The sequence below is a fragment of the Leopardus geoffroyi genome, chromosome D4, assembly GCF_018350155.1.
Source record: "Leopardus geoffroyi isolate Oge1 chromosome D4, O.geoffroyi_Oge1_pat1.0, whole genome shotgun sequence".
Taxonomy (NCBI): Eukaryota; Metazoa; Chordata; class Mammalia; order Carnivora; family Felidae; genus Leopardus; species Leopardus geoffroyi.
The window spans coordinates 93,731,829-93,757,841 of NC_059342.1; the positions used below are offsets into that span (position 1 = coordinate 93,731,829).

The 26,013-nt window shown below is 63.3% G+C and overlaps 5 protein-coding genes across 5 annotated transcripts; 2 read left to right on the plus strand and 3 right to left on the minus strand.

The window, feature by feature from the left end:
- Positions 1-38: 38 nt before the first annotated feature.
- On the minus strand, positions 39-8,538 carry TPRN (taperin). The gene is made up of 4 exons (XM_045470369.1): positions 6,622-8,538; positions 830-1,079; positions 644-750; positions 39-536 (listed from the first exon to the last, which is right to left on the minus strand). The coding sequence occupies exons 1-4, from the start codon at positions 8,458-8,460 to the stop codon at positions 474-476; spliced, it is 2,259 nt and encodes a 752-aa protein (XP_045326325.1). The 5' UTR covers positions 8,461-8,538; the 3' UTR covers positions 39-473.
- Positions 8,539-10,945: 2,407 nt separating this feature from the next.
- Positions 10,946-12,461, minus strand: TMEM203 (transmembrane protein 203). The gene has a single exon (XM_045469182.1). The coding sequence runs from the start codon at positions 12,207-12,209 to the stop codon at positions 11,799-11,801; it is 411 nt and encodes a 136-aa protein (XP_045325138.1). The 5' UTR covers positions 12,210-12,461; the 3' UTR covers positions 10,946-11,798.
- An 11-nt stretch (positions 12,462-12,472) lies between these two features.
- On the plus strand, positions 12,473-21,245 carry NDOR1 (NADPH dependent diflavin oxidoreductase 1). Its single transcript, XM_045469170.1, is given in 15 exon segments — positions 12,473-12,716; positions 13,059-13,136; positions 16,991-17,088; positions 18,000-18,098; positions 18,183-18,284; positions 18,396-18,605; positions 18,780-18,901; positions 19,012-19,170; positions 19,173-19,231; positions 19,331-19,438; positions 19,627-19,741; positions 19,874-20,020; positions 20,119-20,237; positions 20,351-20,445; positions 20,533-21,245. Coding segments are annotated over 15 exon segments (1,791 nt in total). The 5' UTR covers positions 12,473-12,581; the 3' UTR covers positions 20,678-21,245.
- A 117-nt stretch (positions 21,246-21,362) lies between these two features.
- On the plus strand, positions 21,363-23,514 carry LOC123593413 (ring finger protein-like). Its single transcript, XM_045469172.1, has 2 exons — positions 21,363-21,473; positions 21,688-23,514. Exons 1-2 carry the CDS (start codon positions 21,390-21,392, stop codon positions 22,738-22,740), a joined length of 1,137 nt encoding a protein of 378 aa, XP_045325128.1. The 5' UTR covers positions 21,363-21,389; the 3' UTR covers positions 22,741-23,514.
- Positions 23,515-24,106: 592 nt separating this feature from the next.
- Positions 24,107-25,497, minus strand: RNF208 (ring finger protein 208). Its single transcript, XM_045469179.1, has one exon. The coding sequence runs from the start codon at positions 25,067-25,069 to the stop codon at positions 24,272-24,274; it is 798 nt and encodes a 265-aa protein (XP_045325135.1). The 5' UTR covers positions 25,070-25,497; the 3' UTR covers positions 24,107-24,271.
- Positions 25,498-26,013: the final 516 nt, after the last annotated feature.

Below are 26,013 nucleotides of genomic sequence, written 5' to 3' on the forward strand. Positions count from 1 at the left end.
GCTTCTTTGGCCAAGGACCACACAGGGAAGGCAGAGGAGGCCGTGTCCAGTGGTATTTATTGAATCCATCATTAGAGGCAAGAAAAAACTTGCCGTTCATCACAAACAGGGCGAGTTGAGGTCTGCAGTTGGGGGGTGTGGGCTGGGAAGGGCTGGAAGTCCCACAGAGGACAGGCAGCCAACCTAGCCCTTCACACATGCACCAGACACCTGCTGGCATGGTGTTCAGCTGGACCCTGTCCATCCTCCACAGGCAGTGCCCCCAAACCAGGGCTGCAGAGTGAGACTCGGCCTCAAGGGAAGCAGGAGACCCCGGCGCCCTAGGCTCAGGCCAACCCCAGGAAGGGAGGGTGGGATATGGCAGGGCAGAGCCCAACAGGGCAGCGAGAGGTGGGGGGTGCAGAGCGAGGGCGGGCTTCTGGGCACTGCCCGGCTCCCAGGGCTCAGCCTTGGCCATCCTGGCAGGGCTGGGGTCAGAAATAGAGGGCTGGCTCACTTCGGAAGTCTGAGAGGTCGTTCTGACTGGCAGGGGTGAGCTGAGAGAGAGGGACAGAGAGGGAGCCAATGGGAGTCATCCAGGCATTAGAGACACCCCCCACCCCGGGCCTTGGGTGTTGGCCCTCCCAGCCGCACCCCTGCTCACCATGACCTCCTTGGGTGTGGGCTCCACCTCACTCGGAGCCTGCTCCAGTGTCTGTTCCTGCCATTTACTGAAGGCCACAGAGTGTTTTGGAGTGTAGCCGGACAGGCCTGTGGGCCAAGAGGCACATGTGAGGACGTGTGGCCCGGCTACCCACTGGGCCGCCCATTCCCACACGTGGGCACTCACCTGAGCTGCCGTCCGGCAGGTGAGGGCTCTCGGGCCCCACGCTGTTCACAAAAGTGGCTCGGGGCAGGAACAGCGAGAAGGGCTTCTCCACCACCCCATCTGAGCTGGACTCCTCCTCCTCCTCCTCTTCCTCCTCTTCCTCCTCTCTGTCCTCCTCCTGGGCCTCAGCCTCCTCCTCCTGTACTAGCGAGCTCTCAGGAGGGTACTCAAATGTGGTCTGCAGGCGCTTGTCATTGAAGGAGATCTTCATCTAAGGACAGGAGGTACATGAGCAGGGCTCTGCTGCCTGGCTACCAGGGGTTACTCCAGCCAGGCTGAGCCGGGCACAGTGACCCTGGACGGCACGGTAGAGGTTGGCGGCCCCAGGCAGGTAGCAGAACATGCCATCAGCCCTTCAGAACTGAAAGGTGGGGGGGCTACCCCTCATCGGAGACCACTCCTTTACCGGCACCCTGCAGGCCCGGGCCACAAGGACCCCAGGAAGGTTGTTCTGGCTGCCCATGCAACCCAGGGCCAGTGTGTCCAAACGCCTGCCTCCCAGACCCCACCCATCCCCTTCTCCCCCCAGGCCCAGGGTCACATCACCTTGGGTAACCAGCCCTGCCCAGGGACCAGACCTTAGCCAGCACCAGGAGCCCAAAGTCTCAGTGTCTCTAGAAACTTCTATGGCAGCTCCTAGGGTTGAAGGGCTGCCTTCGCAGGGGAGCACCAGCCACCTAGAGGCTCTATGGCAGGAGCAGGGTCTAAATGAGACGGCACTCGGGGGGCCCACCTCCTCAGCCACCAGCAGTGTGTTGTTGGCTGGGGTCTCTCTCCAGGACCGAGTTCACATCCCGGCTTGCTAGGCACCCGAATGACGCTTCCTGCACAGCTCAGCATGGACCAGTGCTGCTGGGCAGGACGGGGCACACACCTAAGGCCAGGCCCCCGGGGCGTCCATGGGGTGACAAAGCAGGGTGGCTGGCATATGCCAAACCCCAGGGGGGCGACACCAAATGCCATCACCCCATTTGACAGACCAAGTCAGAATTAGACCAAAACTGCACCCAAGTGGGGGTCGCGCTGACCCTTTCCTCCCACCTGGGCTGTCCACTTGGCCCTTGTCTACCCTGCCCACTCTGCAGGCTGCAGAATTTCATGCCTGAGCAAATCCTCTTTTCTCCCAACGGCCTCAGAGTGCAGACGAGGCTGCTGGTGTGGAGAGGAAGCGAGGTCAGGCGCAAGCAGGATGGCAGATGGACCCTCGCGCTCCCTGACCCAGGACTCCACTCCCCACTAAAGCCGCAGCCCCACCAGACTTGCTCAGCAGGGTTCGGCCAGGCCCAGCAGGCTGGTAACGAATACGAGAGGCACCAGCCTGCAGCAGATGGGAGCGGCCCTGCGGGAGCCCGAAACATTAAACTCCTGAGCACAAGACTCCGGCAGCCAGCTCAAGTTCCCCTCCTCCCCTGGAAGGAGCCGGAGGCAGGAGCTGGGCCCCCAGGCAGAGAACCATGGGGCCCAGCGACAGCGGGACATGCAGGGGCCTCACAGGAAAGCTGGACTCGCAGCCTGGGCAGCGGAGGGGGCCCCGGCACTGGCCTCAGGGGGCAAGGCCAGGCTGAGTGAGTGTCCCCAAACAAGGGCACATGCTCCAGCCGCCCCCTCCCACAGCCACACGCGCGCACACAGCCCCACACAGCCACCGGCACCCCCAGCTCGCGTGCTTCCCATCTGAGTGTGGTTCACACACGGACCTGCCGGGCGAATCTCAGGCCCAGGCCCAGTCAGCTTTGCCCCAGCCAGCGGCGCGAACGAACAGTCGGGGACAAGAGCAGATGAGCGCAGATCACCCAAGTCGGGCAAAAGCAAGAGATAACTTGCTCCCGTCGCTTGAAGGCACACTGTTCCTCAATCTGCCTGGTCCCCACAGCAGGCCCCACCCACCCCTCCAGCTGCCACCCCCACCCCCACCCCAAGCCTAGCAAGACAGAGGCCTAACCCAGGGGCCTGCCCCTGACCCAAGGCCCCACAGCGACCAGGGCGTCCAGTCGCCCCTGGGTACACAGCATTGTCCCCAACGACCCTGAGCCCTCCAGGCCCATCCCCCACCACCGAAGACACAGGAAGGGCTGGCTGCCAGGGCCCGGCCGGATTAGCGTGCCCTCATTAGTCCACATGACCAGCTCCTAGCAGGGAGACCGAGGGGGCTGGGCTCGCACAGGCACTGAGCCTGGCACAGCCTGGCCGGGCAGGGGCGGGGCGGCGCTCACAGGCCGCTGTCTGCGCCCAGCTGGGGCCCAGGGCTTGGGTCACATCCGCCTCCCTTCAGTCTCCACACTCCGTGGCCTGGCGGGGCTCACAGGCCTCCTTGTGGGTGCAGGTCTCTGAATCACAAGACACCCTGTGACAAACGCTGCTGGGGAGGGCCAGCCTCCAGACCCCAGGCAGACGGGCTGGGCGTGGCCAGGGGCTGGCACTTGCACGCACCTGGCTCTTGGGGACTTTGCCCTCTGTGCCAAGTACAGTCGGCAGGTGGGTCCTGGGTCGGCCCACCTTCCAGCTCTCACAGGCCCTTTGTCCCCCCCACCCTGCCCTACCCGTGCACACCCAGCTCAGGTTACCGAAGGGCGTCCACCCTGGACTCTGGTCGGGGAGCCGGGTTCAACCAGTCCCCCTGCTGGGGGTGAGCACCCGCCCTGTCCTCACTCCCTGGCACACGCCTGCCTCCTCCCATCCCCCACTCAGTCTGCGTTCTCGGGGACAACGGGACCACCTCACACAGTCTCTGCCAAAGCTCCCACACTGCTTCCGGATGCCCCAGCCCAAGGCAGACCCTCTGGCAGTGGGGAAGCTGAGTGAAGCAGGGTCCAGGCCTGCCCCGTGGCACCTGGGCTGTAGGAAGAACATGAAGGGTGGGTGCCTACAGGAAGAGCTGGGGGGGGGGGGGGGACAGGTAGGAAGCGGGGGAAGGAGGGCAGAGGGGACACAGCCATGACACATCGGTGGTGGTGGGCACAGCGTTCCACACCGGCAGGGAAGCAGGTGACTGGGGCAGCCGCACCACAGGTCTGGGGACTGGAGCGAGGCTGAGGGCCAAGCCCCGGCCAGCAAGACTGGGGTGTCCGGGTGGCAGTTATTCCCTAAGTGAGGGCAGATGGCCTAGGGTGTCATAGATTGAGCCCTGGGGACACTGACACACTCAGGCTGGGCAGAGAACCAGAGGGTAAGGAGGGGAGGAGGGCAAAGGCGAGGGGAAGGAGCTGCCAGAAAAGCAGGAACCTGGCCAGGTGGCACCTCACAAAGGGGAGAGGCCCTCAGCACCAGCCCACCAACCCCGAGGGAGGCAGGTGTGGAGAGCAGCTGGACAGTCCCACTCAGCAGCACAGCCTGGGGGCTGGGGCAGAGGTGAGAGGGGGCATGGTCACGATGCCCCCCAGCAGCCAGTCCCTGCTTGGCCATTAAGGGAGGGACAGATAGGGCATCAGCAATTCTGCCAAGAGACAATCAAGTAGAGACGCCCCCCAATCCCCGGCAGGCCTCCCAGGCACAATGGCAGGCTGGGTGCCCCCACCACCAAGACAGGGCTATAGCCCTCCAAGGCCCAGCAAGGTCACAACACCCTACACGCACCTGCCAGCTCAAGGGCAGGCTGTCCTGACAGTCCCCCCGCAGAGCCATACCTCACCTGCCCCCGGAAGACCCCAGTACCTCCCAGCACTACCCGGGTCAGCCAGAGGGCCCCAAGGTCCCACTGACCTCCAGTCCACTAAGTCCCTAGTCAGGATGGAGGCAAACAGGACAAGGGCCCAAACCACAAGCTGGCTGGAGTGGTACGGGTGAGGGCGAGGTCCCGCAGCCCAGGGCCTGGAGGGATGGCTGGAGGACCACCAGGGAACGGACGAGATACAGGGGACAGCCCGAGCCAGCGGACTGCCCCGAAGGACCGGGCAGCCCCACACCTCTGTCCCACTCAACAGGAGCTCTGGCTCTTCCTGCCCGGCAGCTGGTGTGGGGGTGGGGCAGTGCCCACAAGGAGGAGTCACCTCCAGTAGTCACGCTGCTCTGGCAGGGCCCTGGTGAGGCCACTCGGCTTGCCAGGCGTCATCCATCTGGACCCCCAACTCCCTCAGGCTGGCATGGAGACCAGGCCAGGGCCTGCTTCCTCCCAGCACTTCCTCCCGCCCTTCTCGCCCCAACCCTACCACACAGGACCCCCACAGCTGGGGCCAGATGAGCGAGGCTCTAGAAGCAGAAACCAGCACTCAATTCCTGCCCCACAAGCTCCACGACCTCCTGCCACCCTCAGGTTCCCCATCTACAAAGTGGGGAACTGTTATCACCTCCACTTCTTGGGGCCAGAATGGAAAGGTACTGCTTCCTAGAGTGTAGGGTCAAAGGTCAGGAAGCAGGAACGAGGGGGAGGGGTGGTTTAGAGCCTGGAGGTGGCGTTGATGACTGTGTCTAAGGGTAGGAGGGAGGGTGGGAGAGCTGTGGCACTAAAGAGAGGGTGAGTCAAGGTCAGGCAGGCAGGTCGGGCCCTCCGGAAGTACGAAGGGAGTTGGGTGTGGATGCCTGTCTCAGCAGATGGACACGGCAGGAGCACCGATGCCCTCACCCAAGGAGCAGAGCGTGATCACGGAGGAAGACAAGTCCAACTCATGTCAGAGGGAGGAGGTGGCTTATGTGATTGGATGACCAGCAGGCATCGGTGGGGAGGGGGGGGTGCTTCCGTGGACATAAGGCACATCACCACCCCCATCGCCCAAGGCAAGGGAGGCCAAGGGCAGAAGTAGCTTCAAGGGTGAGCCTGGAGATACCACTGGCCGACACGGAAGCTTGCCAGGCACCATCTCGGTTCCAGGGGAAGACACGTCTGCCCCATGCCTGCTGAGGGGGGTCATGTGGGGTTGGCCTTGGAATTTGCCCCAGGGCCAGACACAGGTGCTGGAATGACCAGGAAGAATCTGAGGAACTTTTTTTTTTTTTTTTTTGTGCCCAGAGGGTTCCGGGTCGCTGAGCAGCTGGGGACTGAGGCTCCAGCAGGGCTCCTGGTCTTGCACCTGGGTCTCTCTGTCTGAGGCCTGTCCTCCCCCATGAGAGGGAGAGTCTACACTGCTCCTAGCAACACACCCCGGCCCTGGCACACACACTAGGAGTTCAATAAACACTTGCATGAAGCCTGGTCCTGCTGAGCACCAGGGCAGCCTGCCTTCTGCAGAGCTGAGAGCACCCCCCCCCCCCGCCGCCCCCAGCCACTGAATAGCTCCCAGCACTGTGCCCCTAGGCTGACAGTGGGGTAGGGATCTGACCACACCCAAATCACAGGTCTCCTGCCCCTTCCCACTTCTGTCCTGGCACCTTTGGCCCACGTAGGCCAGGACTCCAGAAGACCACGGCAGGCTACACCCTCAAAGCCAGGCCGGAGTGGAACCAGCAGGCCCAGGACTACCTCCTGCAGCTGGACCCTTGATGAGACAGGTCTGCCCTGCCCATTCCAGATGGAGCCGCAAGAACAAAAAAGCAGACACGGTGCTGGCTGGACCGACCCTCCCTGCCAGCCTGGCGAAGTACACCATCAGCAAGCTGTCTTCTCTGGGTCATTAGGGCTCTACTGGAACCCAGACCAGGGATCTCCCCCAGCCCAGGCCCTCCAGGAGCATGCATGGCCACCCAGCCCCAGCTCTCCTCTGGTCCACACAGAAGCCATCCCCCAGCCAGGCCAGTTGTCCTGGGAAGTAGGCACCTGCTACACCACAGCTCTCTCTCCCCCGCGCCCAGCCAGCACCCCTTCCCCTGTGCCCCCTGCTGACCTTCTTTCTGGAGGAGCCGGCCTTGGTGAGACAGGATTTCTCCAGGGCCAGGTAGCCACCGATCACCTCAATCTCATGCACGGTGGGATAGTGCTTCTTCAGTGAGGTCCCCAGGGCAGCAGGGGTCTCTGACAAGCTGCCTGCCTCCTCCTCCTCCTCCTCCTCCTCGGCCCCCTGTGGCCCGGGCTCCCCGTTGGCCTGCAGGGACCCCGGCTTCCTCTTGGGCACCACGGTGAAGGTGTTGCCACCTCGGTGATGGAGCCCTGATGGGTGCCCAGGCCCGGTGGGGTGCGGGTGATACCAAGGAGGTCCCCCAGCTCCCGAGCAGGGCAGTTTGGCTTGTTGAGGGACCTCATCCTCCGAGTCCACCTCATCAATGAAGGTGACAGGCAACCCTGGCCTCCCAGGCTCCCCACCATCCTTGGCCAAGCTGGAAACCCGGAGGCCCTGGGCAGGCTTAGCTTCTGCAGCGGCTAAGGGACACAGGGGTGGTGAGGGCAGCCTCTGGCGCCTAACAGCCTGGTTCACAAGGGTGGTAGCTGGCCTGGGGCACCCCCCCTCGTCGACCCCCAAGGGGCTCCTCCTTCCAGCAGGCACGCTATCCCTTGCAGGCACCAGCTGGGCTTCGAGCTCCAGGCGTTGGGAGGCCCAGCCAACCTCTCCCTCTGGCAGTCCCCCCACCTGCCTCCCTTCAGGAGGAGGGGCCCCAGAGGCCTTGCGCTTAGGGATGAACATGAAGGAGTTTCGGGAGTTCACACGGAGGCTGGCCAGGGCCCGGGCCTGGAGGTCCCCAGCGGGGATTCGATCCATGTCTGGCTTGGAGGCTGGCCGTATCTCGAAGGAGTCATTGGCGCTGGTGGCCGCGGAGACCCACTGGCGCTGGCTGGCAGTGGCACTGGCAGAGTTGGTCATGGGCAAGGCCAGGGACGCGGCTGGAGTGGCACTGGGGGGCCCGGGGCTGGGGGGCGGGTGGATAGGGTGTTCCCCCGACTCCACCTTTGGCTTCCACTCGCCCGGCCCAGGCGCAGAGCCCGCGAGGCCGTTGGCAGCACCCGCCCGGGACTCGGGGGCCGCAGGCCCGTTGGGGAGCGGGCGAGGGCCAGCGCTGTGGTGCAGGCCCCGAGGGTGGACGGTGAAGGAGTTGCTGCCGGTCTTCTGCAGGAAATCGCTGCGCCGCGTCCCGGGTCCTGTAGCGCGGCCCTCGGGCTCGAAGCGGGCGGCGCGCTCGCCCACGCGCGGGGCGGCGGGGCCGGGAGCGGGCTGTGGGTGCGGCGGCGGGGGGCGGCCGCGTTCCGGACTCCCGCGGCGGAGCGGCGCGGCCGGAGCGTCGAACTTCTGGAGCAGACGGCTGACACGGCCGGGTGGCGGCGGCGCCTCATACACGAGCACCTCGGCTGCGCGGATGCGGGCGGCCGAGCCAGGGCTAGGGTCCGGGCCAGGGTCCGGGCCAGGGCCCGCAGGCTGGAAGCCGGGAGCCGACTCGATGATGAGGATGTTGTCGGCGCGGATGGTGCGCACGCCCGGCACGCGGCGGTACAGCTCCAGCAGCTGCTGCACCGGCCGCGCCCCCGCCGGCCCCTCGCCCCCGCCGCGCCGCGCCCCGCGCCGCCGCTCCGATTCGAGCCGCATGAACGGGTTCTCGCGCAGCGGGCCCAGGCTCTCGGCCAGCACGAGCCGCTCGGCCGCCGGCCCCGAGGGCTCCGCCGCGCCCGCCTCGGCCCCGGCCCCCGCGCCCCCGCCTAGGGCAGCCAGCTTGGCCCGCTTACGCTCCAAGATCTCCCGTTTCCAGGCGGGCATTGCGGCGCGGGGCCCCGGGCCCGGCCGCCCCAGGCCGGCCATGCTGCGGAGCGGGCGCCGGAGCCAGCGCGCGCCGGGAACTGCGGCCGCCGCCCGGCGCCGGCCTTCTCGCCGCGGCCACGCCCCCCGCCCGCCGTCTACGGCGGGGGGCCGGCTCGGACCCGCCCCGCGCCCGGCGGCCCCACCTACGACAGGGGAGAACGGCCGGCCGCGCTGATTGGAGACCGCTCGCCCTGACCTCTCTTTCCCGGGGACTTAGTTGGATAGCGCCGGTCTCCGGAGCCAGTCCCCATTGGGGAAAGGGCCTCTTGGGCACGCCCCCGACCCCTCACGCCGCTCATTGGCGGCCCCACTTCCGCCTCTGCGCCATTGGTCTGCAGCGACCGGGGGGGCGGAGCCCGGAGGGGGCGGGTCCTGGCGGGCAGTCCCAGCCGGACCCCCGGGCCCAGAGCGGTGGGTGACCTTGGCTGGGCTCGGCCCTTCCTCATCGTGCCAGCACCCAGTCCACCTGTTCCTCGAGCTCAGAGTGCAGTGGGAGAAGGGCCTGTCCAGGACTGGAAAGCTGTTCTCGCTCCCGTGAGTGGTACACGGGCTGTGCACCAGCCTCCTGACTCCATTCAGGGACTGCCCACCTGTGGTCCTCGGTCTTCTGCGGACTTAGTGGGGATGCCAATGCCAGAGATCCACCCAGTGCTGAGGAATTGGTTTCTCGGGAACCCCTAGCTCTTGCCAGCCCCCAGAACTCACCCTATTACTCAGACAATTGGGAGAAGTGCTACTCCGCACTTTGCCATCCAGGGCCCGCCAAGCAGGGACGGGAGTGCAAAGCTGTGAGGAAGCACAAAGCTCCCTGCACACAGCTCTCTAACGCAGAAGGAGCCACAAAAGCCACACTGTGCATTTCACCCTGTTGCCTCCCCACACTACTCCTCTTAACATCTGCTGAACTTCCCCCATCCCAAGGCTGGAAGGGGTGCCAGTGACCCCAAGAGCACAGCTTCTTTGCCCACATGCCATGAAGAAGCTCACTCCCTGTTGAGGGCTGCACAGCACCCACCACACTCTTTCAGGCCCAGTGGAGCCAAGGGGAGAAGGGGAAACTGGGGGGCACGGGCACAGAGATGCTACTAGCCTTCCCCTCCTCTCTCCCAGTAATGGCACTACTGCCTGCTACATCACTCACCTTTCAGGGACAGGGCTCCAAGGACACCTGGGGCTCTGCATAGACCGGGGGCAGGTTTCAACCTGGGTGCCCTTCTCAGCTTCTGGGTCCCGTGGTGGTCTGCACTGACTAACTTACACCTCTCCATTCTGTTGAGCCGAGAAAATAAACTGGATTTCAGCTTTCTGAAGTCAAGTGTTTCCTTCCTCGGCTCTCATCAAATCACCTTTCCAAAGGAAACTAAGCCTTCTCATGCACATCACCTCTACAGCAACAGGATCACTCAGTCCTGAACTACAGAACACAACAGGATACAACAACACATGCGATCTAAAAATAACATTAAAGGGAAAAAAACACTCCCTGGCACTTGGCTGGCTCGGTCAGAGAAGCGTGCGACCTCTTGATCTCGGGGTCGTGAGTTCGAGTCTCACATTGGTTGTAGAGATTATGTAAATAAACTTAAATAAATAAAAGTCCATTTCTAATGTTCAGCTTGTATCTGACTTTGATGCAAATTAGGCCAATACTGGGTAGGAAACATTTTTATAGCTGTGGGACACACCAGACCAGTCTCCAACTCAAGCATCTCAATGGTTCAGGCCATGCAGCATCCATTCTAGGCAAAGGGTCACAAAGCTGCTTCACCAGAATAAGACTGCAAATTTGTTCTAGAAAGGGCCAGACAGTAAATATTTTAGCCTAGTGGTTCTCACCAGGGGCAGTTTTGTCCCCCAGGAGACTTGTTAATGTATGAAGACACTTTTGGTTGTCACAAGTGAGGCGTGCTACTGGCATCTAGTGAGTAGAGGCCAGGGATGCTGGCCAGGGATGTTGTATTCTACAATGCTCAGAACAGCTCCTCCCCCGCCCCCCCCTAACAAAGAATGACTTGACCCGAAAGGCCAAGAGTGCCAAGTTTGAGAGACCCTGGACACTGCAGGCCACATTCACTTTCTGTCACATGTTCATGTTTATAATCCTTTGAAAATGGAAAAGTTACTCTTAGCTGAAAGGTAGTGCAAAAACCTCAGGCCATAGTTGGCTGACCCCTGCTCCACAGCAAGGCCTACAAAGACTGCACACCGGCAGGAAGACAAGGTTCTGATGTCACACAAACCATTCAGCAGGTCCTCAACACAGGCCTACCCCATTATATCTTCACCCTGGCTCCCCAGGCAGGAAGCAAGGATTCCCCAAGGGAACACCCCCCCCCCCCCACCACACATACACATTGGCTAAAGAAACTCTAGTGCATTCCTGTCTCCCTACAGTCAGCTCTGTAGCCAGCTACATCGCACAGCAGGGACCTTCTCAGCATTCATATTGTTTCACCCTCAAGAGGTCAGGCAACCATCGTGCATCTCAGCAAAACATTCTCTTATTTTATTTTTTATCTCAGCAAACGTTCTCATTTGGCACCTTAAACTAAAGACCTCAGGCCAACAGATGTGGGCCAAGACCATTTGCAAGTCTCGATGCCTATGAGCATCAAAGCTGTTCCTCTCTCTGGTCCCTTGAGGGAGGCCTAAATCTGTCTCAGGTGTGCTAACAGTGCTGGCCACAAGGTGGTGGTGGAAAAGTTGTGGAGGATGCAATCCGCTGGGATAGGAAGCCAAGCAGCGCTTCATAAGCAAAGTTCTCTCAGGCGACAGATCTCCAAATAGGGTCCCAGTCGTGCTTACTCAACATACTCCTGTCTGCCTGAGCTGGAATGAAGAAGAGGCCATCCTCCCCAGTGGCTCAGGGGAGGAGACACAAGCTGGTTTACACTTTGAGCTCAAGCATCTAAGTCTTGTCCAGATGGAGGGGGCAGTGAACTCTTAGGTTAGTGCTTCTGGGCAGAGGAAATCCATAAGACCAGCTCTGCGGCCCTTGCACAGGGAGTACTTTCCCAGGATCCATAAACATACGCAGAGCCCATCAGGACATTTTACTGTCAGAGAAATGGCCTGGGGTCCCTCTCAGGATCTCAATTCAGGGTTAGCTATTCAAAGCATGAAATAACAGGAAATACATTTTAAGGATCAAGGCTGCTCTTTTTAGCCCTGCTGAGGGAACAATTTCAGACATGGACTGGTAGAGAGAAAATTGGAAACTCGCCAGGGCAGGAGCTGGCTTTCCTTTCAGACCCAGACTTCTCCTTTGGTACGGTGGAAGTAGGAACTCAGCTTGGGGTCCAGCATGCTAGCCGTCCAGAGTTCACTCCCGCCTGAGGCTAGTTGACCCGACAGGCGCGGATCATGAGCAGCTGCAGGAGAATGAAGACCGGAGACGTGATCAAGCCGAACCAGAGCTCCCGAGTCTGCTCCACTAGCTTCTGGCACAACAACATCTCGAAGACAAACTTGAGGCTAAGAACCGTGAGGACCCAGAAGAGGCGGAGCACTGCCAACCTCTTCTCTCCGTCCTGGAAGAGGCGCACGGACACGATGGTGGTGAAGTAGGTGCTGAGCCCATCAGCGGCGAAAAAGGGCACGAACACGTTCCACCAGGAGAGGCCGGGGGCCAGGCCGTCCACACGCAGTGCCAGCAGCACGGAGAACACCAACAGGGCCAGCAGATGCACGAAGATCTCGAAGGTGGCGAAGCCCAGCCACTGCACCAGCTCCCGGAGCGAGAAGAGCATCGCGCCGGTTGAGCGCGGGCCGGGGCCCGGCCGAGCGTCCCACCGGCAGGGCTGCGCCTCCTCTCCCCGTGGGCCTCGCCGGCGCCCGCCGCCGGCGCCGCTGCGGCGAGCACGAGGCAGCGAACGGCTCCGCCTGCCCCGGCCCTCGGTCCTGGCGTGTCGCCAATATCTTGGCCGCGGCCCGGGACCCAGCACCGGCCGCTAACGGATACCCGCCCCCCTCGGTCGCCATGCCCTGCCGGGCGCGGTCTAAGGGCGTCACTTCCGGCCACCACCGGAAGTCGGAAGTCCAAGCCGGTCCGGGCCACCTAGGCTTGCGGGAGCTCTTAGCTGGTCCGGTGCTTGGGTGCCGGGGTTTCCCGGCGCGCCCGGATGCCGAGCCCGGGGCTTCTGGTGCTCTTCGGCAGCCAGACAGGCACGGCCCAGGATGTGTCGGAGAGGCTGGGTCGCGAGGCTCGGCGCCGGCGGCTTGACTGCCGGGTGCAGGCCCTGGACTCCTACTCGGTGGTGAGGGAGCCCTAGGGCTTGGGCGGTGAGACCGAGCAGGCCGGGGGCGCCAGCCCCCTGAGCCCTCGACCGCAGGGCACCGTGTGTTGTGTGAGAGCGGACCGTTCCATTATGGCGGGTTTAGGGGGCAGGAAAACTTGGGGACAGTGGCAGGGCTTAGCACATGGAGAAACGGGCAAGGTGGGAGGATGGAGCCCGAAAGGGCAAAGGCAGGCCGGCCGCTCACGGGTGCTTCGTGACTCCGTTTGCCATACCCCCCGAGTGAAGGAGAGGGGCCAGGCTGCGGAGAGCATACCTGCTTGCTACAGCCCGAGGTCTTAACACATGTGTCTTTTTGTTGAGGTGAATCTGATTAGTGAGCCCCTGGTGATATTTGTTTGTGCAACTGCAGGCCAAGGAGACCCCCCCGACAACATGAAGGTAAGGCCGACCTGAAGGCTTTCTTTGCTCAGAAGCTCAGATCACTGCCCTGGACCCTCACTGTTTTCATTGCCTGGGGAGTCCAAGAAGCACAATGAACAGTTGCCCTCCTATATCTGTTGCACGTTAGCCGTGGATTTGGGAGGGAACTGGGGGCTCTGGCTGTCCTCCCTAATAAACTGTTCACAGGCCACTAAATAGCCTTGTTCTCCATTTTAACCTTTAGTATTTTCTCCAGGGCTATATATGAATCTGGTCTGGGTCTTGTGAGTGTTTCAAAATTGTTGGACCTTCCTCTGGGAACATTCTTCAATTCTTTGACCATCTTTTGAACACACATTCTATTCCAAACATGATCTAGTGCTGGGAATCCAGCCAGGAACCTATTTCTTTCCTCAGGGAGCTCACAATATAGCAAAAGCAACAAGTTTAACAGGCAGTTACAATACGAGGAGATACATGCTGCCAGAGAAAGTGCCAGACGTCATGAGGACATTAATAAACGCTATCTAGCCCGACCTGGAGGCTCAGGGAGAGCTTCCTGGAAGAAAGGAGTGTAGGCTAAGTCCTGAGGATAAGTGGGGGCTAGCCAGGCACCAGGAAACTGGGAGCAGCCTGTGCAGAGGAGAAAGACCAGCTCAGGGAAGAGCAGAAAGCAGTTGGGGATGACAGAGCCAAGGAATGCATCGGGGGGGGAGGGGAGACGAGAGGCAGGAAGCCAGACCTGATCCCAAGAAGCTGGACCGCCCCAGCAAGGTGGATGGGCTTGAGGTGAAGGGCCATGCAGTCCACTGGGTGACAGTCATATTTGTGTTCTGGCGAAACTGCTACGTGTCGGCAGGGAGGGCAGGCTGTAGGAGAGCCAAGAACAACTCAAGAGGATGCACAGTGAAGGCAGGAGGGGGGCAGACAGCAGAGAAAAACAAGACACCTTCCAGAGACGTTAAGGTAGAATTGAGAGGACGTGGAATCACACAGGCCTAAAAGCTGGGAACAAAGATGAAGTCGAGACAGGGATTCGGGCTCAGGGACCAGAGTGGATGGTAGTTCCACGCACAGAGATGGAGACCAGGAGGGCCAAGGGCTGGAAGTCGTCCAGGGGGAGATACGAGGTAGGTGTGGAGCTCTAGCGAGGACCCTGGGCGAGGCATGAGAAAGCCCCTCCCTTTCCCCTGGGACAGGTGGCCCTGAACACGGAGGGCACGGGAGGTGGAGAAAAGCCTGTGAGGGGCAGGAAAGTGGCTCCAACAGCAAAAAGAGGGAGTGCCCCAAATCCAAGGTCAAGGCAGGAAGGTGATTGTTCTGAGAGAAAGGTCTCCAGCACTCAACGCTGCACAGAAGTGAAGTAAGATAAAACCTGAGCAGAACTGGTAGGGTTTATCAGCAAAGGGACTGCTGGTGACTTTGGGGAAAGTGGTGTCAGCGACGTACTGGGAGAGAAGCGAGGTCACAGGGGAGCAGCCGGTAAGTGGAGAGAATCTTAAGGACGTCTGTACATTAAACAATCACGAGAAAGATTCTGGCTGTGAGTGGGGCTAAGGGGTTGGAAAGAAGGTGTTAAGGTGAGAGAAACCTGTTAAAGGCTGGTGGTGGGGGAGAAAGAGGCTCATGACCGAAGAGCAGGGTCAGAGCAGGGGACGATGGGAGACATGGGGCCAGGACCCCAGCACAGTCAGGAGAGGTCTGAGACAAGAAGAGGGACAGGAGAGAAGGCAAGTGTGAGGGGATCAAAGGCCGGAGGTGAATTGTGGATGCCCGTGACACAGGACATGGGAGGGGAGGGGAGGGGAAACACAGACCTCTACGAGGTCAGCTGGGCTGGGGTGCAGACTGGACATCAGAAGCCAACAGCATGAAGGTGGTGATGGTCACCCTGGATGAGGGTGCACAACGAAGACTGCAGGCATGGACACCTCCACGGAGGTGGTCAGGAGGGGCCCTCCCTGGCCACAGTGCGACCTGCAGGCTCCTTGGAGAGGCTGCAGACTGAGGTCCCAGGAACACGGAGGAGGGGGCGCGGCACCTGCTGAAGACCAGGCTTAGTGACCAGCTGTGTACTAAACAGGAAGACACTGGCTGCCTTGCCTCAGTCCTCAGAACACTGTGGTCAGGCACGTGCTCCCGGCTAGTGGACCAGAGGAGCCCTCTGTGGGGAAACTAACCACAGCGCAAGTCCCGCAGGATCCCGGCCACGAAACGCACGTTGGGTGACAGGCCCAAACTCACAGTTTTCTGTCAGCGTCTTAAGTACAAATAGACCACGAAGAACCACCATACCCTCAGGTACCCTGGAGGAGTAGAGGCGGAGCAGGCCGTCCAGAACTCGGCACCCACAGGACAGGAAGGGACACACAAAACAGGGCAAAAGCTGGAAGCGCTGGGAATGCTCCTTAAGACGATAGCAGGAAAACTTGAAAAGATCAGAGAGCAGAGTTGAGAAATTCTCCTGGAAAGTGTAGCCAAAAATGAACGAGGAACCAAGAAAGGAAACAGCAAAATTCTAAGGTCGTGTTAGTAACCTCGGAATGAGAAACAGTGGGGAGAAACTGACCAAAGAGAGCAACTAACAAAACATCCCAGAACTGGAAAAGGGCCCACCGGCTACTTGGGAAGGGCCCATCTTGAGTGGAATGGCTCCCGCCAAGGCGCATCATGGTGGGTTACGGCTCTCGGGGATCGAGAGTGCCCAGGTAGCCGGTGGGGGACAGAGGGGGACACATGATGCTGGTTTCTCAGCAGCGGTGGCCCAGCTGAACCAGCTTGGAGCAAGGACTCGGGCTCTTTGGAAAAACCGTTTCCACCAGAAGTGTGCCCTGCCAACCTGCCAAGCATTTGCAGGTGCGGAGTTGTGAGAAGTGTACCTTCGCTGGGAAGGATATTCTTGGCAAGCTTCGGGAAACAGGCCTTTGAGGAGGAGCATGCAGGAGAGGTCTCCAGAGGCAGAGAGTGTAGTCCCCAGTACTGGCTGACGCAGCTCAGCCCTTGGGGTGTGGTCCAGGGTGGTCCAGGACCAGTGAGCAGAGCTGTGCCCCAACAGGGCCCCTCCGTGCCAGTTATGAAGTACAAGGGACATGGAATGCAGCTAAAGCCTGGACCACATGTGAAAGTTGGTGTCCAGGGCCCAGGTCACCACGGGCTGAAGGTGATGGGGAGCGGTGTTTGAGAAGCGCTTCTGGAGGCCTGTGGGGAGGCTGGGGCAGAGTGTGGGCCAGACGGGCTCCAATGAGGGAAGAAGAGGCACCTGGGCTGTGACCTTGGGGGTCTGGCTGTAAGGCCCCTGGGTTGGTCAGATGCATGGAGGGGAGGGTGTCCTGGGGAAGGACACAGGTCTGGGTCCTTGGCCGTGAGGGTGGCAGTGAGCACAAAGCAGCCTGATGGGGGCCCAGGGCTAGAAGAAGGCTCCAGAAGAGAAACTTGGGTTGATGGGATGAGACCGGGACCACAGAGGGGTCCTGTGGTGCCCCGAGGATCAGAGCTGATATCAGAGGGGTCTTTGGGACATGGGGCTCAGTGTGAAGGGAGGACGTGGTCCCAGGGGCAGCCTGAGCAGGGGCAGGTGCCACTCCTGCCCTGGGGAGGCAGTGGGGCAGGTGCCAGTAGCCCTCGCAGGGCCCCCGGCCCAGGAAGGGGTGGGGCTCCACACTCTGGTGGTGGCTCTGGGGCAGCTCTATGGTTTACGAGTTTCTGCCTTTTTCCAAATCTTTTGCCATTGTGATAGAATAAAAAAATGGTCTGGTTTCAGTAACAAAGATCTGAAGGAACAGGGAGGGTCTAGGTTGTGGCTCCTCCCTACTCCACCCTAGGGCCCTGGTGGCCCAAAGCAGGGCCTCTAACTTGGCTTCTTCTGGCTATAGAACTTCTGGAGGTTCATATTCCGGAAGAATCTGCCACCGACTTCCCTCTGTCAGATGGACTTTGCTGTTCTGGGCCTCGGGGATTCCTCTTACGCCAAGTGAGTAGGGGCAGGAAGGCTGCTGGCCTGCAGGGACTGCCCTTGGGGTTGAGCACAAAGTCCTGGTGGAGGGACAGGTGACTCAGCCCCCAGGGCTCCTTCTAGACTTTGGGCCATGGCCAGGCTGTGGGGACCATCGGGGAGCATCTGGGCTTGAAGGGTGAGCAGAGCACAGACAGGAGGCTGGCAGGACAGGAAAGTGGGCACCAAAACTCCGGGGTGGGCCCAAGGTGTCTCGTAGGACAGGAAGTGACGTCTGGAACTGGACATCAGGGGCCTCAGGCAGCACCATAGGCTGACACGTGACTTAGGGCAGCAAAGGCCTACCTGGCTCTTCCCACTTTTCCATGAGATATTTGGGCTCACGAAGACAGCACAGCGGGATGAGGCAAGGGGCCCGGAAGACCCCCCAGCCCCAGGAGCCACCTCCAAGGCCACGGCTTCCCTGGGTGTGGTGGCATGACCGCCTCGGCCTTGTTCTTGCCAATTTTCAGGACCTATCCGTATCCTAAGCCAAGAACGATGTTGCTTTGCGTGATTTCTTAAAGAAGCACCGAGGAGTTTGTGTGTGAGGGTTCGCATGTCATTAGGTCACTGAAAGTCCAGCACAGGGCGGGCAGGGTGGGGGTGGGGGGTCGTTGGTCGTACCAACGCTTCCAAAGCCAGACGCAACAAGGGCAGGACTGTGCTCGCGGAGGTGAACAGGGCAGCGCGACACTCCTGTGCCCGGGGTTTTGCTCTGTGGACAACGTAGATGTTGGTTCACGGCAGCACACACACAGGCATCTTGCCGACAGCGCTCTCTGGGAGGGGTGTCATTCGAGGCCCGGGGTCTTCTGCTGCTTCGGGGCTGCTTGCCCTCTGCCCTCCGCCCAGGGCCGGCCCAAGCAAGCCTGGCTCTCTCTCTGTAGGTTCAATTTCGTGGCCAAGAAGCTGCACCGACGGATGCTGCAGCTTGGGGGCAGCGCCCTCCTGCCTGCGTGCCTGGGAGATGACCGGCATGAGCTGGGGTGAGTGGGGTGGGGGCAGCTCTCCTGCAGGCCCGGCCAGGGGCAGGGGCCCCTCAGAACAGCGCGCACATGCTCTCTTTCCAGGCCCGACGCTGCTATTGACCCCTGGCTGCACGATCTGTGGGAGAAGGTGCTGGGGCTCTACCCGGTGCCCCCTGACCTTGGCGTGATCCCCCCCGGAGTCCCGTGAGTGTGGGCCTCGGTGGGGGCTCCCGCAGGTGCAGTTAGAGCGGCCTGGCCGCGGGGCCACTCGTGAGGCCCCGCTGACGGCCTGACGGGTGTGTGTCCTCCCTACAGTTTGCCCTCCAAGTTCACCCTCCGCTTCCTCCCGGAGGCCCCCGAGATGTGCTCTGAGGAGCAGCATGTGGCCGGTGCAGATCCCCCAGGTCCCCCTTCAGAGCAGCAGCCCTTCCTGGCACCCATGGTCACCAACCAGAGGGTCACCAGCCCCTCTCACTTCCAGGACGTACGGCTGATCGAGTTTGACATCACAGGCTCTGGGCTCAGGTGAGGGGCCTGAGACACCAGGTGGGTGGTGGCCGAGGGATGGGGGGGGGGGGGGTGCCAGCCGGGCTGCCGGGAAACACATCCATCCGAGGACCGCCGCCCCCAGCCCTCCCCTGAGCCCCCAGTGCCCTGCCCGCACCCTCCCTCACTTTTCCCGTTGGCTTTCCCACGCAGCTTTGCAGCTGGCGACGTGGTGCTGATCCGGCCCCAGAACCAGGCCAGCCACGTCCGGCAGTTTTGCCGGGTGCTGGGCCTGGACCCCGACCAGTACTTCACGCTGCTGCCCCGGGAGCCAGGTGAGCCCGGGGACCCCGGCTGCGGCCACCCTTTCTCTCCGCCCTCCCGGGGTCTGCGGCCTGCCCAGCCGTGTCCCGACCCCTCACAGGCTCCCCGCTTCCTGCTGCAGGTGTCCCCTGCCCCACGCAGCTGCCCCAGCCCTGCTCCGTGAGGCACCTCGTGTCCCACTACCTGGACGTCGCCAGCGTGCCCCGCCGTTCCTTCTTCGAGCTCCTGGCCTGTCTGTCTCCCCACGAGCTGGAGCGGGAGAAGCTGCTGCAATTCAGTGCCCCCAAGGTCAGGAGGAGCTGTATTCGTACTGCAACCGGCCTCGCAGGACCGTCCTGGAGGTGCGGGCAGGCGCGGGCAGACGGGCAGGCCCAGGGCTCTGAGCCACAGCCACGTGTGGTGGTGCTGGCCGGAGCCTAGCCGGGGCTGTCTCTGCCCAGGTGTTGTGTGACTTCCCACACACGGCTGGAGCTGTTCCCGCAGACTACCTGCTGGACCTCATCCCCCCGATCCGCCCGCGGGCCTTCTCCATTGCCTCCTCTCTGCTGGTGAGGGCCTGTCGGGCAGAGCCCAGGACCGGCTTCAGGGATGCCGGGATCGCGAAGGGCGGGGGGGGTGGGGCGACCCTCAACATCTGCCCCACGTCTGGGACCGCCCGGGTGAAGTGGGTGGAGTCTGAGGCCGGTTGGCAGGCAGGCGGCCCCGTGGAGCACAGCACCCGCCATCCCATCCCCAGGCTCACCCCTCAAGGCTGCAGATTCTCGTCGCTGTGGTCCATTACCAGACGCGCCTCAAAGAGCCCCGCCGGGGCCTCTGCTCCTCCTGGCTGGCGTCTCTGGATCCGGGGCGAGGTGACCCCTGCTTTCTGGAGGGGGGCGGGTAGAGCACTGGGCCAGGGCCCCCGTTCTCTGTGCACCACAGCCGGTCCTGGACCGGGGCCCTGGTCCTCGGAGCCTCCTCACGCCTCCTCCCTCCTGCCGTAGGACCTGTCCAGGTGCCTCTGTGGGTGCGGCCCGGGAGCCTGACCTTCCCGGAGACACCGGACACACCTGTGATCATGGTGGGTCCCGGCACCGGTGTGGCCCCTTTCCGAGCAGCTGTCCAGGAGCGGGTGGCCCGGGGTCAGACCGGTGAGCACGCAGGGCCTCTGGCAGGGTGGCAGCTGGGGCTGCCTGGGCCGAGCCTCACAGGCCTGGGTCCAGGCTTGAGGCCACCTGTGATCCCCTAGGAAACTTCCTGTTCTTCGGCTGCCGCTGGCGCGACCAAGACTTCTATTGGGAATCTGAGTGGTTGGAGCTGGAGAGGAAGGGCTGCCTGACCCTCTTCACAGCCTTCTCCCGGGAACAGGTGGGTGTGCTGAGCAGGGCGGTGCCGGCAGGGAAGGGGCCAGGCCAAGAATGCACCATCCCCATGCCCCGCCCCCACCCCCTCCGCTCCCCCTCCCCGCCCCCTCCCCGTAGGAGCGGAAAGTGTACGTGCAGCACAGGCTCCGGGAGCTCGGGCCGTTGGTGTGGGAGCTGCTGGACCGCCGAGGTGCCTACTTCTACCTGGCGGGGTGAGCCTGGGCCCCCGGGGGGTAGGGGTGGGAGCCGGCCTTCCCGAGGTCCCAGCCCTACTGAGCCCTCCTGGCCCGTCCCTCCAGCAATGCCAAGGGCATGCCGGCAGATGTGTCAGAAGCCCTGACGTCCGTCTTCCAGGAGGAGGGTGGGCTCTCCGGCCCTGATGCAGCCAACTACCTTGCCAGGCTCCAGCGGATGATGCGTTTCCAGAGTGAGACGTGGGCCTAAGAAGCCATCCTGCCAGCCTTGGCCACTCTAAACGCTGCCCTCTGGGGGGCTACTGTCACCTTCCACCCTGTCCCCTGCACAGCCTCACTTCAGTCAACCTGGGGTCCTATACCCAGCCCTGACATCGCTGCCCACTCACCATCCCACCCCTGCCCCCATCCAGGGTTGCAGGCTACTGCCGGCCTTTCCCCACTGGCCCCAGCTTGGGTCCTGGTCAGGATGGTCCCTGGGCTGCCCCACCCTGCATAAGGACGGGGCCCCAGGAAGGAACGGGCAGCCTGATGGGCATCGGGTGCTCCCCAGACACCAGCTTCCAGACAGCATGCGAGCCCGGAGGGCCTTCTGAGGTTGTCCCAGGGGACAGCAGTTTCCCAGTCCCCCTCTGCAACATCTCTGTGCCCACCCACAAAGTACACGGTGCTGTCGCAGGGCCTCGCAGGGCCTCGCAGGGCCGGGGCTGGGGCTGGAAGGCAGGACCAGGGGAGACCCCCAGCTAGCACACTCTTTCCTCACCCTGTTCCTGGAACACCTCCGTAATAAACTGTGGGCTCTTGTTGTCTCTTTCTGACCTGCTCTTCCTCGTGCCTGTCTGGGTGCCTCAGGGCGTGTGTGGGCCCACAGTGTCTGGACGGGGACAGCAGTCATGGCGAGCACAAATGCACCACAGCTCAGCCGTCTGCTGCAGTAGTTTCTCCGGGTCTGAGTCTCTGCGATGTGTCCTACTTGCCCACGCTGTATGGGCTCTGCCCGGACTCCGACAAGCAGGGGGCAGCCTAAGCGGGCCCTGGAAGGAAGGGTGAGGGGAGGCCCTGGCCAAGTGGGGATCGACCATTCCTTGCCAGTCCCAGGAGTAGCGGTCCCAGGAGTTAGCCGTCCCTCGGGTGGGGCAGCCATTGTCCCCGCCCCTGGGAAGGGCCTTCGGTGCTCCGAGGGGAATTCCTGTAGGAGGAGTCGAGCCCTCCCGCCTACCCACAAGGCTGCTGCCTGGAGTCCGCCTGTCTGTCCGCCAGTTGCTGACACGGGTGGGCCGAGGCGGCCACGTCCGGGCTGGGGCAGATCCCGTGAAGACGGCATTCGTGGGCCCAGGAGCTGCCCGGAGCCAGCACAAGCACTGGGGCCCAGGTGAAGTTGACTTTCCGGGGTGGGGCGAGGCTGCGGCAGTTTCGAGGTCTGTGCCAGGCCCTGCCCTCACCCAGAGGGCTGCACTGACCTTCACGGCCCCAACCACCCTCGTCACCGCCCTGGGGACCCCACCCACCCATCCTGACCCCTGCCCTGGGGCCCCCACGCATGGCCCCCGTGACCTCAGCGCTGGGCTCCCCCGTCCACCTTCCACAGGCCCTGAACGCCCGGCCCCCCCGCACCCAGGGCTGGCAGATGAAGAGGTGGACGGCAGGGTTCTTGGGAATACCCAGGGTGCAGGGGCTGGAGACAGTGAACCCCTCCTGGGGGCCGCAGCCACAGCCTGTCCCTGGGCTGGGAGAGCAAGGGAGGGCGAGGAGGGGGAGCCAGCGGGGGACCCGGGGCAGGAGGAATGCCCCATCTGCACAGAGCCCTACGGGCCCCGTGAGCACCGCCTGGCGCTGCTGAACTGTGGCCACGGCCTGTGTGTGGACTGCCTGCACCAGCTGCTGGTCGCGGCCCCCAGCGCCGACCTGGGCCGGGTCTGCTGCCCGCTCTGTCGCCAGAGGACACCCATGCTCGAGTGGGAGATCTGCCAGCTGCAGAAGGAGCTGCTGCAGGCGGACGGGCCCCAGGGCCCACGGCCCCCCACGCCCCCTGCACCTGCCCGCCGCGGCCCCGGGCCCTGGGCGTCCCTGGAGCACCGGTACCAGCTCCGCTTCCTGGCGGGACCCGTGGGCGGCCGGGGCTGCCTGCCTTTCCTACCCTGCCCGCCCTGCCTGGGTGCCCGGCTCTGGGCCTTGCGGGAACGGGGACCCTGCTCCCGCCGCCTAGTGCTGCTGGGCCTGCTGGCCCTCGAGCTGCTGGGGCTGCTGCTCATTTTCACGCCGCTCATGCTGCTGGGGCTCCTCTTTATGCTGCTGGACCGCGCTGGCCACTAAGCAGGGCCCGGCACACCTGCCGCCCGTGCCACCAAGGCCGCCGAGGGGCCAGGAGGCCCGGGCTTGCCCTGAGGCCTGAGGGCCAAGCTGAAAAACCCAAGACTGAGTGGGGCACTGGCCTTCAATCAAGAACCAGGTCTGGGGCCAGGGCTACCCAGGAACCTGTGTTCAGCCTCCGACCGAGCCAGAGACTTCAGACTACCCTGCTGCCCAGACGCTACTGATGCCCAAGGGCGGTGCTGGAGGAGGTCTGCAACCAGGGCCCCCCAAGCACCCCCTCGATGGAAGGGTCCCAAACTGACACAGCCGTCTTCACCCCGTCTCCCTGCCCCGCCCAGCCTGTCTGCAAGAGGGACACAGCGGACACGAAAGTGAACAGAGACGTCTGGTAGTGAGGTGACTCCTTGAAGAGAGTGGGGCCCTGGGTGCAGGTCCCCCCACCCGGTCATGTTCCAGACGAGGGCCAGTGTGTATTCCCTGAAGGACAGGGCGCCAGAGGGGAGGGGCCCTTGCCGCGCAAGCTCAGGCCACAAATAGCTCCCTCACTGGCTGGGTCAGGACCCAAGGGGGCGGCCCGAGCGGCCAGGTGCCCGAACTGCAAGGAACAAGGGCCCCGCCAGGCCTTGGAGCTGGGGAGCACTGAGCTGAGGCCCAGTGCCCTGCAACCTCATGTCATTGAGCCCTTTATCTAAAGGACAAACACAGAACGACCTCGCGGGCTTGTGCCCAGCGCAAGGAACGGCTCTCAATAGACAGCAGCTCTCCTGAAACCACTGTTACTGTGTCCTTGCTGTCTCTACCCCTTCTTCGGCATCCGGGGACTCTCCCCAACCCTTCCCTCCTCCCCCCTCCACTGCAAAGGCTCTTCCCCAAATCCAGGTAGTGGAGTATGAGATAGAAGGCCCCCGAGTCCTCCTACCCCACCAGGATCTCAGCCAGTCTTGGTCTCAGTCCTGGCTCAGATTGGCCCAAAGGCCCTTCCCATTCAAGTTCAGAGGGTCTGGTGGGCACCAGGAGCCCGGTGGACTGAGGTGTCCCCCGTCCAGCTGCCCCCACATCCAGGGGCCGGTGCAGAGGACGTGTCTGCCCTTTGCCCATTCTGCACCTCTGCCCACACCAGCACACACAGAAGGCTGGCTCTGCACAGACGTGCGGGGCATTCACGTGCACACACGCACATGCACATCCAGGCCCAGCCCTCCTGAGCGGCATGCCTGGCCCAGCCTGGTCCCTCCCTGGCAAGCAGAGCAGGCTGGCCCCAAGAGGCACTGGGCCTCCCTCCGGCGGCTCCGGGCTGGACCCCGTCTGGGCCACAGCCCTGGGCACAGGCCGCAAGAGCAGGCTTCAGTCCAGGGAACAAGGTGCAAACTTTGGCAAAGAGTTTTAATGGCAGAGTTGGTTGCAGCGGCAGTGCCACACGGGGAGGGGCCGGAAGCGGTGGTGGGTGAGGGGTCAACAGGCGACAGGGCAGGGCCGGATCCCCGAAGAAGCGGCGAGCAAGGACTGGCGGGCAGCGTCGAGCGGGCGGGTGCTACATGATGGAGCAGGCGGACAGCGGGTTCCGCACGTGGCAGGTGCACGCGGCCCCGCAGTACTGCCGGAAGGTCTGGTAGCAGCTGCCCTCCGGCTCGCCCCCCCACTGGCCCCCGGATGGGGCGGTCAGTGCCTCGGGCGGCAGGCGGCTCAAAATGGACGTGTTGACGGCTAGTGCGGCCAGGCCGTAGTCCGTGAAGAGCACAGTCTCCCGGCGGCAGGTGGGACAGGAGATGAACTTGTACTTGGGGCAGGACTCATAGAGAATCTGCAGGCACTGCTCACACACGGAGTGCAGGCAGGACAGCACGCGGGGCCGCCGCTGGGTGACGTTGTACGTGTGCCCGCAGGTGGGGCACTCCAGGGGCTCACCTGAAGCCGGTGCCGCCGTGGCGGGGGGCCCCGAGGCGGCAGGGCCGGGCCGCACCACGTACTGATTCACGATGACCTCGTCCGCTGGCGCCACGCGGGGGAAGCCCAGCTCCACACTGCCCTTTCGGGGCCGTCGTGGCAACGGAGGGGTGCGGGGCGCCCCATCCAAGGTGGGCATGTCCCCCCCACACGCCTGGTTGACGATGATCTCTGTGTCTGAGGGCCAGGCGCGTTTGGGTGCCAGAGCAGGGGTGGGCCTCGGTGCAGGCGGGAAGCAAGCGGCAGCCGCCTGCAGCTCGGGGAACTTCTCAGGGTGAACAATCTTCATGGCCTCCATCTTGAGGATGACATGGGGGCCCTTCAGGCAGGACATGAGGAGGCCTGGCCAGCCACTGCCCACCTCGGGCCCAGGGTCAGCCGGCATCCGGCTGTCTCCAATCAGATTGGGTGTTCGGGTGGGTGGGGGCGTTGGGTGAGGCCGGGGAGGAGGAGAGGGAGCAGCATCCTGGTCCCGCCAGGCCTGGTGGGGACCCCGGCCGCCCCGAGGACTCCTGGGGGCGGCCGGCGAGAGCTGGGGGGGCAGGGCCCCCCCCAGTGGCCACAGTGGCTTCTCCGGTCCAGTCCTAGGAGGAGGAGGAGGAAGAGGTGGGGGAGGAGGAGGGAGGCGGGGGCAGGGGAGTACAGGAGGCTGCCCTGGGCTGCAGGTCTGGCCCAGGGGCTCACCCAGGGTCTCTGGCTGCTGAGGCTGGAGAGGGGGCGTGGGGGGGGCTCCCCCTGCAGCCGAGGTCAGCAGTCCCTGAGCAGGGACATCCGGGCAGGCAGGGGCTAGGTGGGCCCCATGGCTCCAGGACAAGGCTCCCAGGGAAGGCAGCTAGCCTGAGCCCAGGCTGCGGGAGGCCCCAGGCCGCGGGCTCGGCGGCGGCGGCGGCGGCGGCGGCGGCGGCGGCGGCGGCGGCGGGAGCAGAAGAGAGGCCTGGACCAGGCCCGAGCTGCAGGTGAGAGACAGCGTGAGGGCAGCGCCCAGGGCCCACCCTCACCCCGCACAAAAGACAGGGCTCCCGACCTCTGACCCTCACCCTCGCTGGACTTGGGACCCAGCCCCCTCCCCAGCCCCCGCCCCCGAGGCCCAACCCCTGCCCGGGTGGGAAGGGGAGGCGAGTCGCGACCCCGCGGCCGTCCCGCCCCGCCCCGCCCGAGCTCACCTGCCCCAGCCTGGCGTCCCCGGGCCGCGCGCGCCGCCGCCGCAGAGGTTGTCTCAAAGGCAGGCCCGGATGCGACGCCCGCGCCTCGGCCCGGCGGCTCCAGCGGCTCCGGCGGCGACCTCGGGCGATGGCGCGGCACGGCGGCTCCCAGGGGCGCGGGGCTCGG

Coding starts and splice junctions, on each gene's coding strand:
- TMEM203 (XM_045469182.1), bottom strand. CDS start 12,209: ATGCTCTTCTCGCTCCGGGAGCTGGTGCAGTGGCTGGGCTTCGCCACC.
- LOC123593413 (XM_045469172.1), top strand. CDS start 21,390: ATGTGTCCTACTTGCCCACGCTGTATGGGCTCTGCCCGGACTCCGACA. Junction 21,474..21,687: donor AGCGGGCCCTGGAAGGAAGG/GTGAGGGGAGGC, acceptor TCTGTCCGCCAG/TTGCTGACACGGGTGGGCCG.
- TPRN (XM_045470369.1), bottom strand. CDS start 8,460: ATGGCCGGCCTGGGGCGGCCGGGCCCGGGGCCCCGCGCCGCAATGCCC. Junction 1,080..6,621: donor CCGGCTCCTCCAGAAAGAAG/GTCAGCAGGGGG, acceptor TCCTGTCCTTAG/ATGAAGATCTCCTTCAATGA. Junction 537..643: donor CCACACCCAAGGAGGTCATG/GTGAGCAGGGGT, acceptor CCTCTCTCTCAG/CTCACCCCTGCCAGTCAGAA.
- RNF208 (XM_045469179.1), bottom strand. CDS start 25,069: ATGCCGGCTGACCCTGGGCCCGAGGTGGGCAGTGGCTGGCCAGGCCTC.